An 11,699-nucleotide genomic window follows, 5' to 3' on the forward strand; every position below is an offset into this window, starting at 1 on the left:
CTGCATTCTGAATCATTTGTAGAGGTTTGATTGTGCTTGATGGAAGTCCAGCCAGAAGAGCATTGCAGTAGTCCAGCCTAGAGATGACAAGGGCCTGGACAAGAAGTTGTGCAGCATGCTCCGTTAGAAAGGGCCTGATCTTTCTGATGTTGTGCAATGCAAACCTGCAAGATCGAGCGGTCTTTGCAATGTGGTCTTTGAAGGTCAGTTGGTTATCAAAAGTTACACCAAGATTTCTGACCGAAGTTGATGGGGTAATTGTAGAAGAACCTAGCTGGATGGAGAAATCATACTGTAGAGTTGGAGTGGCAGGGAAGACAAGAAGCTCAGTCTTTGCAGGTTGAGCTGTAGGTGATGTTCTTTCATCCACTTTTTATGACATTATTTTTTTTAAATTCACTATAGTACTGTACTGGTAGATGCATTACTTATTTTAATATTTAATTTAGTCTTTTTATTTTTTCATTATTTTAATTAATTTATTTATTTATTAAAAAATAAAACATTTATATTTATATATAACATTTACATGTCATTAATGCATGCTATTAAAAAAAATATTGTCTATTTGGCTTAATATTTACTTTAAAAAACTCACTATAGTACTGTACTGGTAGATGCATTATTTATTTTAATATTTAATTTAGTCTATTTTTTATTCTTTTTTCCATTATTTTAATGCATGAACTAATTTATTAAAAAATTAAATATTTATATATAGTATTTATTTATATGCCATTAATGCATGCAATTTAAAAATTATTCATGTCTATTTGGCTTAATATTCTTTTTATTTTCTTAAGACATTTTTTTGTCTCTAAACTTTCCTACATACCCCTAGACCTCAGTCTGGTTTCTTATAAGTATAATGTAATCTCATATATATATTATATATTAAACATCACATACTTTTTCAAGCATTAAAACAGTATTGTGTTTAATAAAACCAAGCTAATCAACACCAACCTAAACACATATTTATGAAACATGTCATAATCATTACGCTGTCTATTTTGACAAACAGCTTACCAAGTAAACAACATACCTGTCAACAGAACATTAAAGCTCATTTATACATCACACCAGATTCATTTACAACCAAGGATTAAGTTTGACGATGTAAACCTATCAAATATAAAACACTTTTCCAACATCAATAGGTTTTTTGTGTGTGTGAAACACACCATGATTGTTTATTTAGCTTAATTACGTCAAATGAAATCGTCCGTTATTAAATATTTACTCAGATTAACTCATGACACATTTCTCAATATCAGTATCAAAGTGCTTTAGCCTTTTAGCCTGTTAGCAAAACAACTGTTATCATGACATTTCAACGGAGCTCTCGCTTACCTGACTGTCTGACAGCACCTGTTGTAGCTCTCTGCGTGAAATCAGGAGAAAAACACCGACTTTAGCGGAATCTGAAGACGATCTGCTCAAACATTGCCATGCTGTTGGTCTGCTAAGCTCATAAACAAACATATGATGAAGTGATAAACTCCAGTCACCATCCACTTACATAAACAGCAGGCAGCCAGTCAGTCACCATCCATATTAATAACCCGCTCGCGCGGCTGCAGGCGTCCGTTTTGCAGGAAAGCCGGTTAAACACATTTTATTTCACTTTCACTGCTGCTGCTGTGACTTTGAGCTGCTTTGCGCGCTTCACGCGTCTGAGGTGGTGCTGTCACACTAGCACGCGAGCGTTGAAGGGCGAGACCCGGTGCATTGTGGGAGTTGTAGTCCGGAGCGGAAGCACGCCTGACGTGGATAGGCTCGTTAGAGGGGAGTAATTAGTAGAAAGGGTGGGGTTTGGAGTTTTAGCGAGAATAAGCCAGAAATAGCGAGAACAGTGTTGCCAATTTAGCAATTTTGTTGCTAGATTTAGCAACTTTTCAAACTACCCTAGCTACTTTTTTTTCAAAAAGCACCTCGCAACAAATGTAGCTATTTTTAAAAAGTTTTTGGCAACTTTTGCAAAGTGACTCGAATGATAAAAAAGGCACATATTTTCATCTAAATTACACAAAAAGAGGAAACCATTGAACAGCTAGCCAGCCAAGCAGCACATCAACCTGGAGAAAGCTGGAGAAAGATGCCTAACAGTACAAACACCAAATATGCATTAAGTTGCTAGTTCCAATTGGTCAATAATAAATGCACATTTATGATACAGCATGTTATTAGCTTGTATATATAATTGTTGTTCAGTTAGGTACACTGTAAGAAAAAAATATGTGGAAAGATAAATACGTATTGTTCCTTCATATAAACAGTACATTGTGTCCTATTTTTACAGACTTTTGTGTAGCACACTAACTAACTACCAGTACACTGCTTAAAACTATAATTGTTCAGAATGTGCAGTTTTACTAGTTAATATTAAAATACATAAAATGTGTAACTGTTCAATAATTCAATGTAGTAAAAAAAAAAAATCCGATCATAAAGATGTGCTACTTATGTTACTTTTACAAATTAAAATATTATGTTTATAATATCTTTATGAACAAATAACACTTAAAAAATATATTTTTCGCTGATTTGAGTAATCTCGTTGTGTATTCTACGTAAAAACGCTGTTTTGTGTCATGGTTATGCAATGACGTCATCACGCAATGACATCACAATGACATTTAGCAACAAACGGATCTGCCTTTAGCAACTTCCCCTGAAAATTAGTTGGCAACACTGAGCGAGAAAGGTGTATATTTTATGTTCACGTGTGAAGTATTATGGTATGGACGCGATGCGATGATAATGCCAGGGTGTGCCATATAATTACTATGGTATCTGGTAATCAGATCATAATAATGACTATATATTTATTTAAAGCACTGCTGAAACACTACTCGTTTGCAGAAACTAATACCGGTACTTAAAAACACTTTGGTACCATTGAAGTTTGATATACAGTATCAGTACTGTACTATGTAGTACATAGAACATTTTACAATATTTAAAAAAACAGTAGTACCATTTAGGACTACATATCTAAATAACTGTCATTTTTGTAAATGTAGCATTGTTTCTATTAATATTTAAATTATTTTTTATTTTATATTTAATGTCTTTTATTTCACTTTTTCATTGTAGGTAATTTTTTTTTTTTGAGGTTTTTTTTTTTTTTTTTAGAAATGTCTATTTTTTTTAATTATTACATCATGGTTAAACTAAATTAAAATACAAAAAATAATACACTGTAAAACTATTAAACTAAACTAAAAACTTTAAACTAACATAAGTTTAAGTTTTTTATATTTTATAAATATTTTTTTATATTTCTATATTTTTAGTTCAGTTAATGTTTATTTTAAGTAACAAAAATAATTTATGGTTTTAATTTTAGTATGGCATATTTCTGTGTATTAATATCTAAGACCACTACTGAACCACGATACCTTTTCAGAAAAAAAGTTAAAAAGTTATCAAAGCAATGATCATTTCTACCAAAATACTTGTTACTATAATTATAAAATGTGCATTAAATAAAAATGAAATAAAAGCTAAACTTTAAAATTAAATTTAAATATTTTGAAGGCCTATTATACTATATATATTATTGCATTTAGATATTTTAATGTATTATGATTTTACAGTTGCAACTATAAATGATATTTCAGTATAAATGTACGGTATATTTTTGTAAGGGAATATTATGGTCAGTGTGTAATATAGACACATCAGTCTAGAGCTGCTTGATTTAATCACAAACACTATCAGTTCTAGAACAGAGCGGGTTTAATCAGAGCTTCAGCTAATATTGCAACACAGAAAACACTTGTGACTCATATTTTGTGCATGAAAGGGTATTCGCATTAAGAAAAAAAACACTTTGGAATGTTAAAAATAAGCATGAAACGCACTGCAGTGAATGCACATTCAACAGGCAGGGTGATGGTCTTTAGATTAAATATATTATTAAGGGTAAAACGGCCACAGTGTGACAATCCAGCAGTGCACTTCTGAATTAAGTACACTTGATTCTCGCTGTCAACATCAGCTCAAATGAATCCAGACCGAGCACAGTGGACATTCGTGGGTAAAAAACCTCATACAAACCATAAATAGTGGCAATAAAATGTTTAAACTAGCGCTGTCAAACGATTAATCGTGATTAATCGCAACCAAAATAAAAGTTGTTGTTTACATAATATATATGTGGGTCAAAGACGTTAAGATGCCCGCATCAAAATAAATTTACAAAAGTGATTATATGTCCATAGAAAGCACATTAAATGTAAGTAAAGCGTCTACTTTTAAGGTTTCAAATAAGTTTTTGGAGAATAAATGTTAAAATTTGGTTGAAATAATGTTACGTTGTTATTCAGTGCAACACAATATTTATGTAAAAATTCAAACATGCTTATTCTGACGTGTACATATTAAAATATATAAAAGAATAAGGGAGCATATTAAATTTTATTGTGTTTTAAATGAGTACAAATTCTTACTGACAAACGGGCAAAAGCTAGGATAGTGGCACATTTTAAAAAATGTTAAATTACAACTAATTAGTATTTGGGGTGAAAGTAATTAGTCTTTTAGTAATTAGTCATAAATTGATTTTTGTTGTAAATATGCCTGACGATAATGTTACACTGAATGACATTTTAGTGGGTCTCTTCTGTAAATCAGGGAAAAATGTATGATATTTATTTTTGCTCGGAAAAACAAACACAAAATTGCAATTAAATTAAACAGAAAACTTTAAAAAAAATTTGGGGGAAAAACAACAACAATTTAAAGCAGCATTACATTTATTGTTTTTATGCTTGAACCTTTTTCGTCTTTGACCCATTTATGTGTACTGTGTATATTTATAATGTATATATAAATACACACACATACAGTATATATTTTGGAAATATTTAAATGCATATACATTTATATTCTTGTATTTTATATTATATATAAATATATTTATTATATAAACAACATTTTTCTTAAATATATACATGCATGTGTATATATTTACATATATGTGTAAATATATACATTGAATGCGATTAATCGCGATTAATCGTTTGAAAGCACCAGTTAAACAAAACAAAAAAACATACATACACCGTAACCTGTAATGCATCCTATGCATGTGGACGTCAGATGCACTTCGATTCTACCGGAAGATGTTTGATCACATAGAGTTAGTATGAGCTCCACAGTTAGGACATGCTGTCGTATGATTTAATCGTGATTGTGTTGAGTTTACAGACGTTTGGCAACATTCATCAGTGACTCAGGCTTCCCTTCTTGCCCGTCCAGAGTTCTCGTAGCTCCACCTGGCAGCCGAGGTCTCTGAGAGCGGCTCGACCCACGTCGCCGCAGTCTCTGTGAGCCGCCAGAGCCTGCGAGATCAGCGCCTCGGCTCCCATCTCCAGGATGAGCTGGCTGAAGTCTCGTGTGCGGGCCACCAGGTTCCTCAACAGCATGCAGGACTGTTTCTGGAACAGCGGGAAACAGGAGAGTGTAGTCACTAAAAGAATTTCATTAAACAATACAAGTAGCGGCTGGTTTGGTTTCCAGAAACAACAGGGAAGACAGGAATACTTGTTTAGACGCTTGTTTTATTTATTTATTTTTTCAGAAAACAAAGGGAACAGAAGTACAAAGAAAACAAAAAAAGGCCAAAAGGGCTTGTAAAAGTGTTTCTTATGGAAGAGGATTAGGGCCAAGCAATAAAAAAAATAAATAAAACCATCTCAAGATTAAAGTCGTTAAATTTTGAGAAAAACTCGTTAAATTGAGAAAAAGTCCAAATAAAATGTTGCGTATAAACGTGTTAAATTACGAGAAAAAAGTAGTTACATTTTGAGAAAAAAGTCGGAATAAAATTGAGAACACACTCATTAAATTACGAGAAAAAAGTTATTACATTTTGAGAAAAAAGTCGGAATAAAATTGAGAACACACTCATTAAATTACGAGAAAAAAGTTATTACATTTTGAGAAAAAAGTCGGAATAAAATTGAGAACACACTCATTAAATTACGAGAAAAAGGTTGTTACATTTTGAGAAAAAAGTCGGAATAAAATTGAGAAAACACATTAAATTATGAGAAAAAAAGTCGTTAAATTTAAAGAAAAAACTAGGTAATTTTAAGAAAAAAGTCGGCATAACATGTTGAGAATAAACTCATTAAATTACAAGAAAAAAGTTGTTAAATTGAGAAAAAAAGTCGAAATAAAATTGAATGACTTTAATCTTGAGATGGTTTTATTTTTTTATTATTACTTGGCCTTAATCCTCTTCTGTAGTTTCTCAAGAAGCAAAAAATAAAGATATAAAAAACACAATAATAATAATAATAGTAATAAAAAATTGACTATCAAAATCTATAGCAAATATATAAAAAAGTTTTATTCAAATCACTATATATGAGCTAGAGTTCTTTTAGTATAATACAAATATTGTTATAAAACTAGAATTAGGTTTTATTTTAGATTTTCTATTAGTTTTAGTACTTTTGTTATGTGTTTTTGTCATTTTTATTCCTTTTCTTAAAAAATATATTTGTATTATTTTTAATTTATTAGTTTTAGATTTTTAGTACATAAAGTTAAACTAAATGAAAACAAGAAATATTGCTGTGATGGAGAGACTTTGAAATTGTCTTTCATCAGTAGCTTGGCAACAAGCTGAAATAAGTTTTTATTTATTTTATTATGTTAAAGTTAATTTAATTTCAAGCAACAAATATTTTTATGCTTTTAGTATTTTTTTTATTTTTTATTTATATCTATATTTTATTTAATTTGTTAACTATAATAACCATCATCAAGTATTCACCAAGAAGCAAAATAAATAAAATAAAAATAAACAAAAATAAACAAATCTATCAAAACAGCATATTTACACAAAGAAAGTACTTTTAAATGAAAAAGTAAGAAAAAATAAAATAAAAAATGATTTAGAAGAAAATTATTAGTTAAAGGCTTGTTTCACACTAAGGACCAATATAGTTATTGTTTTTGGTCAGGCCTTAAGAGCAAAATGAGATGCATTTTCACCTAGTTTTGGATGGCATAAAGGAAATTGTGAAATGTTTTACTTTTCTGTTACTATGTAAGAATAAAGTCCCGTTCCTGTAGCTGAAACAGTAGAGCGTGGCACTAGCAACACCAAGGTTGTGAGTTTTTTTAACCTTGAATGCAATCAATGTAAGTCGCTTTGGATAAAAGCATCTGCTAATGCATTTGAGTCAGCGCACACACTGTGGGTTTACCTGCACATTAACTTCAGCCGGATGAGTCTTCATGGCCTGCAGGGCCGCCAGCACTCCGCCACACTCCATGATGACTTTACAGTTGTTGGGTTTGCGCAGAGCGAGAACACAGAGCGCCGCACATCCCTGCTCACACACCTGAACCCACAGCGCAAAAACACAGCAAAAGACACTCAGAGGAATTTCAGAGTTTAAGAACAGACTCGTTTCAATTAACAAGTGATTTTGAGCTGAAGTGTGACACTGAAGACTGGAGTAATGACGCTGAAAACCCCATTCGATCACAGCAAAAAATAAATACATTTAAGAGATATTCACATAGAAAACAGTTATTTTAAAGGTGGCATATCATGAAAATCTGACTTTTCCAGGTTTTAAGTGCTTGTAATCAGGTCCCCGGTGCATCTACCAACCAAGTAAACGTGAAAAAGATGAACCCAGTCACTTTGTTTTGGTAAGACTTTTTCTGCAAGCGTCTGAGAAAACGAGGGCGTCTAGTGACGTCACAAAGGGATCTCATTATAATATTACCACCCCTTAATCTGTAAGTTCCCACCCACAGCGCCGTTATTGTGTTTTCACAAGCGACAACGGTGTATTAGTTCTAATGCCATGGCGAAAGTTTGAGCAAAACACACTAACTGTTCTGTGTTTGGCTGCACAGACGAGCACAGAACACTGTTTAGAGTCCCAGCCTTTTATTTACTGATTTATTTACTGTATATTGCTGCTGCCACACAGATCTAAAATAAACATGTGATTTATTTCCCAGCAGTTTACCTTCACAGACATAACAGACTGTTTTTGTAACTCATATATTTCACAGTTTTACTTACTTTTTTATGAAATAAATGCATCCTTGGTGAACAGAAGAGACTTCTTTCAATAACATTAAAAAAAAACATACTGACCTCAAACTTTTGAACACTAGTGTATATAACTAGAAATGTAAATCTATTGATTATATAATTAATAACTAATTACTACAAACTTTGTTTCATGCATTTTCTTTGTGGAAACAAGACTTGTTTGTTAATTATATGGTTATAACAATTACAAAAATGTTTATAATTCAAAAAAACTCTTAAAAATAATTTCAAAATATATCATTTTATAATTCTACATTTAATATTTCATTTTTTTGTTCTTATTATTAACATATAACTTTATAATTCTACATTTAGGCCTGGTTTCACAGACAGGGCTTAGACTAAACCAGGATTAGGCCATAGTTAAATTAGGACATTTAAGTAATTTTTATAAACGTGCCTTAGAAAAAACATTACTGGTGTGCATTTTGAGACAAAATAAAGGCACTGATATATTTTAAGGTCAGTCAGAGCAAGTTTCTTTCAGTTGAAACAGCTCAGACTTAGATTTTAAGCCTGGCATTAAGCTTAAGCCTTGTCTGTGAAACCGGGGGTTAATATTTCATTTTTTTATTCTTATTCATATAATTATATCATTCTTAGGTGGTATGTCCAACACTGAATTGTCTATTAACATTACTGAATGTTTCTGGAAACAGCAGGAATGTGTTGAGTGTATGAAAACTCATTTACGAGTAATTTACTATTAAACAGTCAATGTACTATTCAAACATACACTTCAACTTACTAAAAGGTTTAAAAGCAGTTCAGAATTTGTGGACAGTAATTAGATAATAACAGGCATTCTATTGCACTTCTGAGGACACACCTGTGCACTGGCCATGTGACGGTTCATCGCCATGACGATAAGCTCCGCCCCTCCGGCATTCACAATGGAATCTTTGACATCATCGTTTCCTGCGATGGCCTTCAGTGCGCTGAGCACCTGCTTCACAAGCTCCTGGAAGACAGACGCATCACAACAGCAAGACATTTGTTTGTGTTCATAGGAAACAATGCCGAACCTCTCACTGATCCAGCAGCTCACCTGACGATCCAGACTGTCAGCCAGGAGTGTGATCATGAACGTCAGGCCCCCGAGGTCTACGATGTCCTGACAGAACTCGTTTCTCACGGCCAGACGGGACAGAGTGGCACAGAGTTCACTGAGCACTGCTGTGTTCCCTGGATGAGCTGAAAACAACACATCATCATCAACATCAACATATATGTGACCCTGGACCACAAAACCAGGCATAAGGCCAAGGGTAAATTTTGTACTGAAAGTTGAATAAATAAGCTTTCCATTGATGTATGGTTTGTTAGGATAGGACAATATTTGGCTGAGATGCAACTATTTGAAAATCTGGAATCTGAGGGTGCAAAAACATCTAAATATTGAGAAAATCGTCTTTAAATTTGTCCAAATGAAGTTCTTAGCAATGCATATTACTAATCAAGAATTAAGTTTTAATATATTCACGGTAGGAAATTTACTAAATATCTTCATGAAACATGATCTTTACTTAATATCCTAATGATTTTTGGCATAAAAGAAAAATGGATCATTTTGACCCATACAATGTATTGTTGGCTATTGCTACAAATATACCCCAGCGACTTAACACTGCTTTTGTGCTCCAGGGTCACATATATGCATTTATTATAACTCTGCCCTGCATCATATTTCCTTAGTGAAATCCAATAGGTTTCTTACTAATTTTTCTGTCGAATGCAAAATATTGTGTCTATTTGTCACACTTTCATGAAAAATTATGCATTTTGTAGCATTTTTGCTTTCGAAAACCATTTGTAAGGCTATTTTCATTGCAAAAACAATTTAAAAAATACAAGTATAACAAATACGATAAAAACCAGCAAACAAACAAACACACGTTATATTACACAAGATTTTATACATTAACATATGATAAAAATTCTAAAACTTTTTCTAGCAAAATTATACTTAACTCTTTAAGTGAGTTCACTTCATAAAAGGATTTTCTACATACATTAAATAGCACCACAAACACATTAAAATCTACAAAATAATGTAATAGCGTAAAATATATCCTAATGTTTAAATTAATTACAAATGTGATGGTCCTCATTTTAATTTTTATAATAATACTTCACATTATTGCTGTTTACTATCTATTTAATCAAATAAATGCATACTTAGTGAACAAAGAAAAACAAACAAAAAAGATCAACAAAAATAGTAATTATTCCAAATGAAGTGTGTGTTTTGGATAACAAAAAATATTAGTATATTATATTCATACAAACAGTAATATTGCCAAATATTATTATAAAAAAATAAAAATAAAAATGTAACTTTGACTGCTTTTGTTAGTTTGACAAGTGCATTAAAGCGGAAAGATTTTGTTGATATTTTCGAACCCAGCATCATCAAATGAGGTAATATTAGGCCTTGTTTTTGCAAATTAACAAATCATATCACTACATTATCATATCACCATATACACATAAATCTACAAAATAATATAATAGCATAAAATATATCCTAATGTTTACATTAATTATGAATATGAAAGTCCGATTTGTCTTCAGTATTATTACCATTTCAAATCAGCTTTTATCTTTTTGTAGTTCACTTAGTCCTGCGGTGTGAAAACTGAATTATTAAAAGGACAAATATTTCATGTAGCCTCTAAACGAATATGAGCTCGCAAAATGGTCAAAAGTTTCAGTTTTATAACTTTTTAGAATAATTTCACAATATTACTGTTTTTAATATATTTTTTATCAAATAAACACAGCCTTGGTGAGCATTAAAAAAACAAAACAATAAATCGTAATTATTTTGAACAGTAGTGTATGCATATTTTTGGATCTAAAATACAGTAAAAACTGTAATATTGCCAAATATTATTACAAAAAAATATAAAACTGAAACTTTTGACATTTGACCGCTTTTCTTATATTGATAAATATATAGTTCAGTCATGAAACTCTAGATGGCACAGGCTGACGGGGTGTTAACGTAACTGATGCTATTCAGAGAGTTAAACGACTTGGCACAAACTGATTGGTTCATGCTGCATATGCAGCCAATGAGCTTACTGCCTTGCATTTATACAGCTGGCTAGCATTCACTAGAGATTCCTGCAGCGCGCTTTCAGAGTTCTCTGAAACTCAACAGCTAGATAAGTAAACGGTTTTCACTCTGTTTTCTGTGCATTATTGCGTTCGTCAGATGTACATTTTTAAACTAGAAAACATACAAGTCCAGAAACCGAACAGTATTTATATAATTTTTTACCTCTAATACACCACTATGTCCAACTGTCTTTGGGCATGCGCACGGCATCCGGTGCGTGAGGTGTGTACGCGCTCTGGTGTAGTTTACGTTAATGGGTGTATTGATATCCAGCCGAAGAGCAATCAACCATAGCTTCAGGCGAGCAGGCTCAGAAGTTGGGAATACGTGGAAAGTCACCACTCCCGAATGAGTTGGCACGAGAGAACGTAATCTGTTAGTTTTAAGTCGGTTTAACAATCCGAATAAGCGCAAGTAAGTACCATTTTGATTAGCCGTCGTACCTACAATGACTGTGCACTGTGTAAACAATGAGTG

At 32.2% G+C, this 11,699-nt stretch overlaps 1 protein-coding gene and 1 long non-coding RNA gene across 8 annotated transcripts in view; both read right to left on the minus strand.

Annotated features, from left to right (window-relative positions):
- The window catches only part of LOC107696390 (uncharacterized), an 8,450-nt gene extending 6,853 nt beyond the window's left edge, over nucleotides 1-1,597 (minus strand). The window contains exons 1-2 of one of the 2 annotated variants that reach the window (XR_001635088.1): nucleotides 1,523-1,597; nucleotides 1,354-1,384 (exon numbers count right to left, since the gene is read on the minus strand). This is a non-coding gene — a long non-coding RNA (uncharacterized LOC107696390). The remainder of the gene's footprint in view (nucleotides 1-1,353; nucleotides 1,385-1,522) is intronic. The other variant, XR_001635087.1, reaches the window with a different exon arrangement.
- A 3,447-nt stretch (nucleotides 1,598-5,044) lies between these two features.
- The window catches only part of LOC107696408 (armadillo repeat-containing protein 6-like), a 30,839-nt gene continuing 24,184 nt past the window's right edge, over nucleotides 5,045-11,699 (minus strand). For 5 of the 6 annotated variants that reach the window (XM_016496729.1, XM_016496722.1, XM_016496752.1 and 2 more), the window contains exons 5-8: nucleotides 9,147-9,292; nucleotides 8,928-9,059; nucleotides 7,230-7,367; nucleotides 5,045-5,447 (exon numbers count right to left, since the gene is read on the minus strand). In XM_016496729.1, coding sequence (XP_016352215.1) covers nucleotides 5,235-5,447; nucleotides 7,230-7,367; nucleotides 8,928-9,059; nucleotides 9,147-9,292 — 629 coding nt within the window. In that variant the 3' untranslated portion in view covers nucleotides 5,045-5,234. The remainder of the gene's footprint in view (nucleotides 5,448-7,229; nucleotides 7,368-8,927; nucleotides 9,060-9,146; nucleotides 9,293-11,699) is intronic. The other variant, XM_016496737.1, reaches the window with a different exon arrangement.

Source organism: Sinocyclocheilus anshuiensis, unplaced genomic scaffold (assembly GCF_001515605.1).
Source record: "Sinocyclocheilus anshuiensis isolate Anshui unplaced genomic scaffold, SAMN03320099.WGS_v1.1 scaffold217, whole genome shotgun sequence".
Taxonomy (NCBI): domain Eukaryota; kingdom Metazoa; phylum Chordata; class Actinopteri; order Cypriniformes; family Cyprinidae; genus Sinocyclocheilus; species Sinocyclocheilus anshuiensis.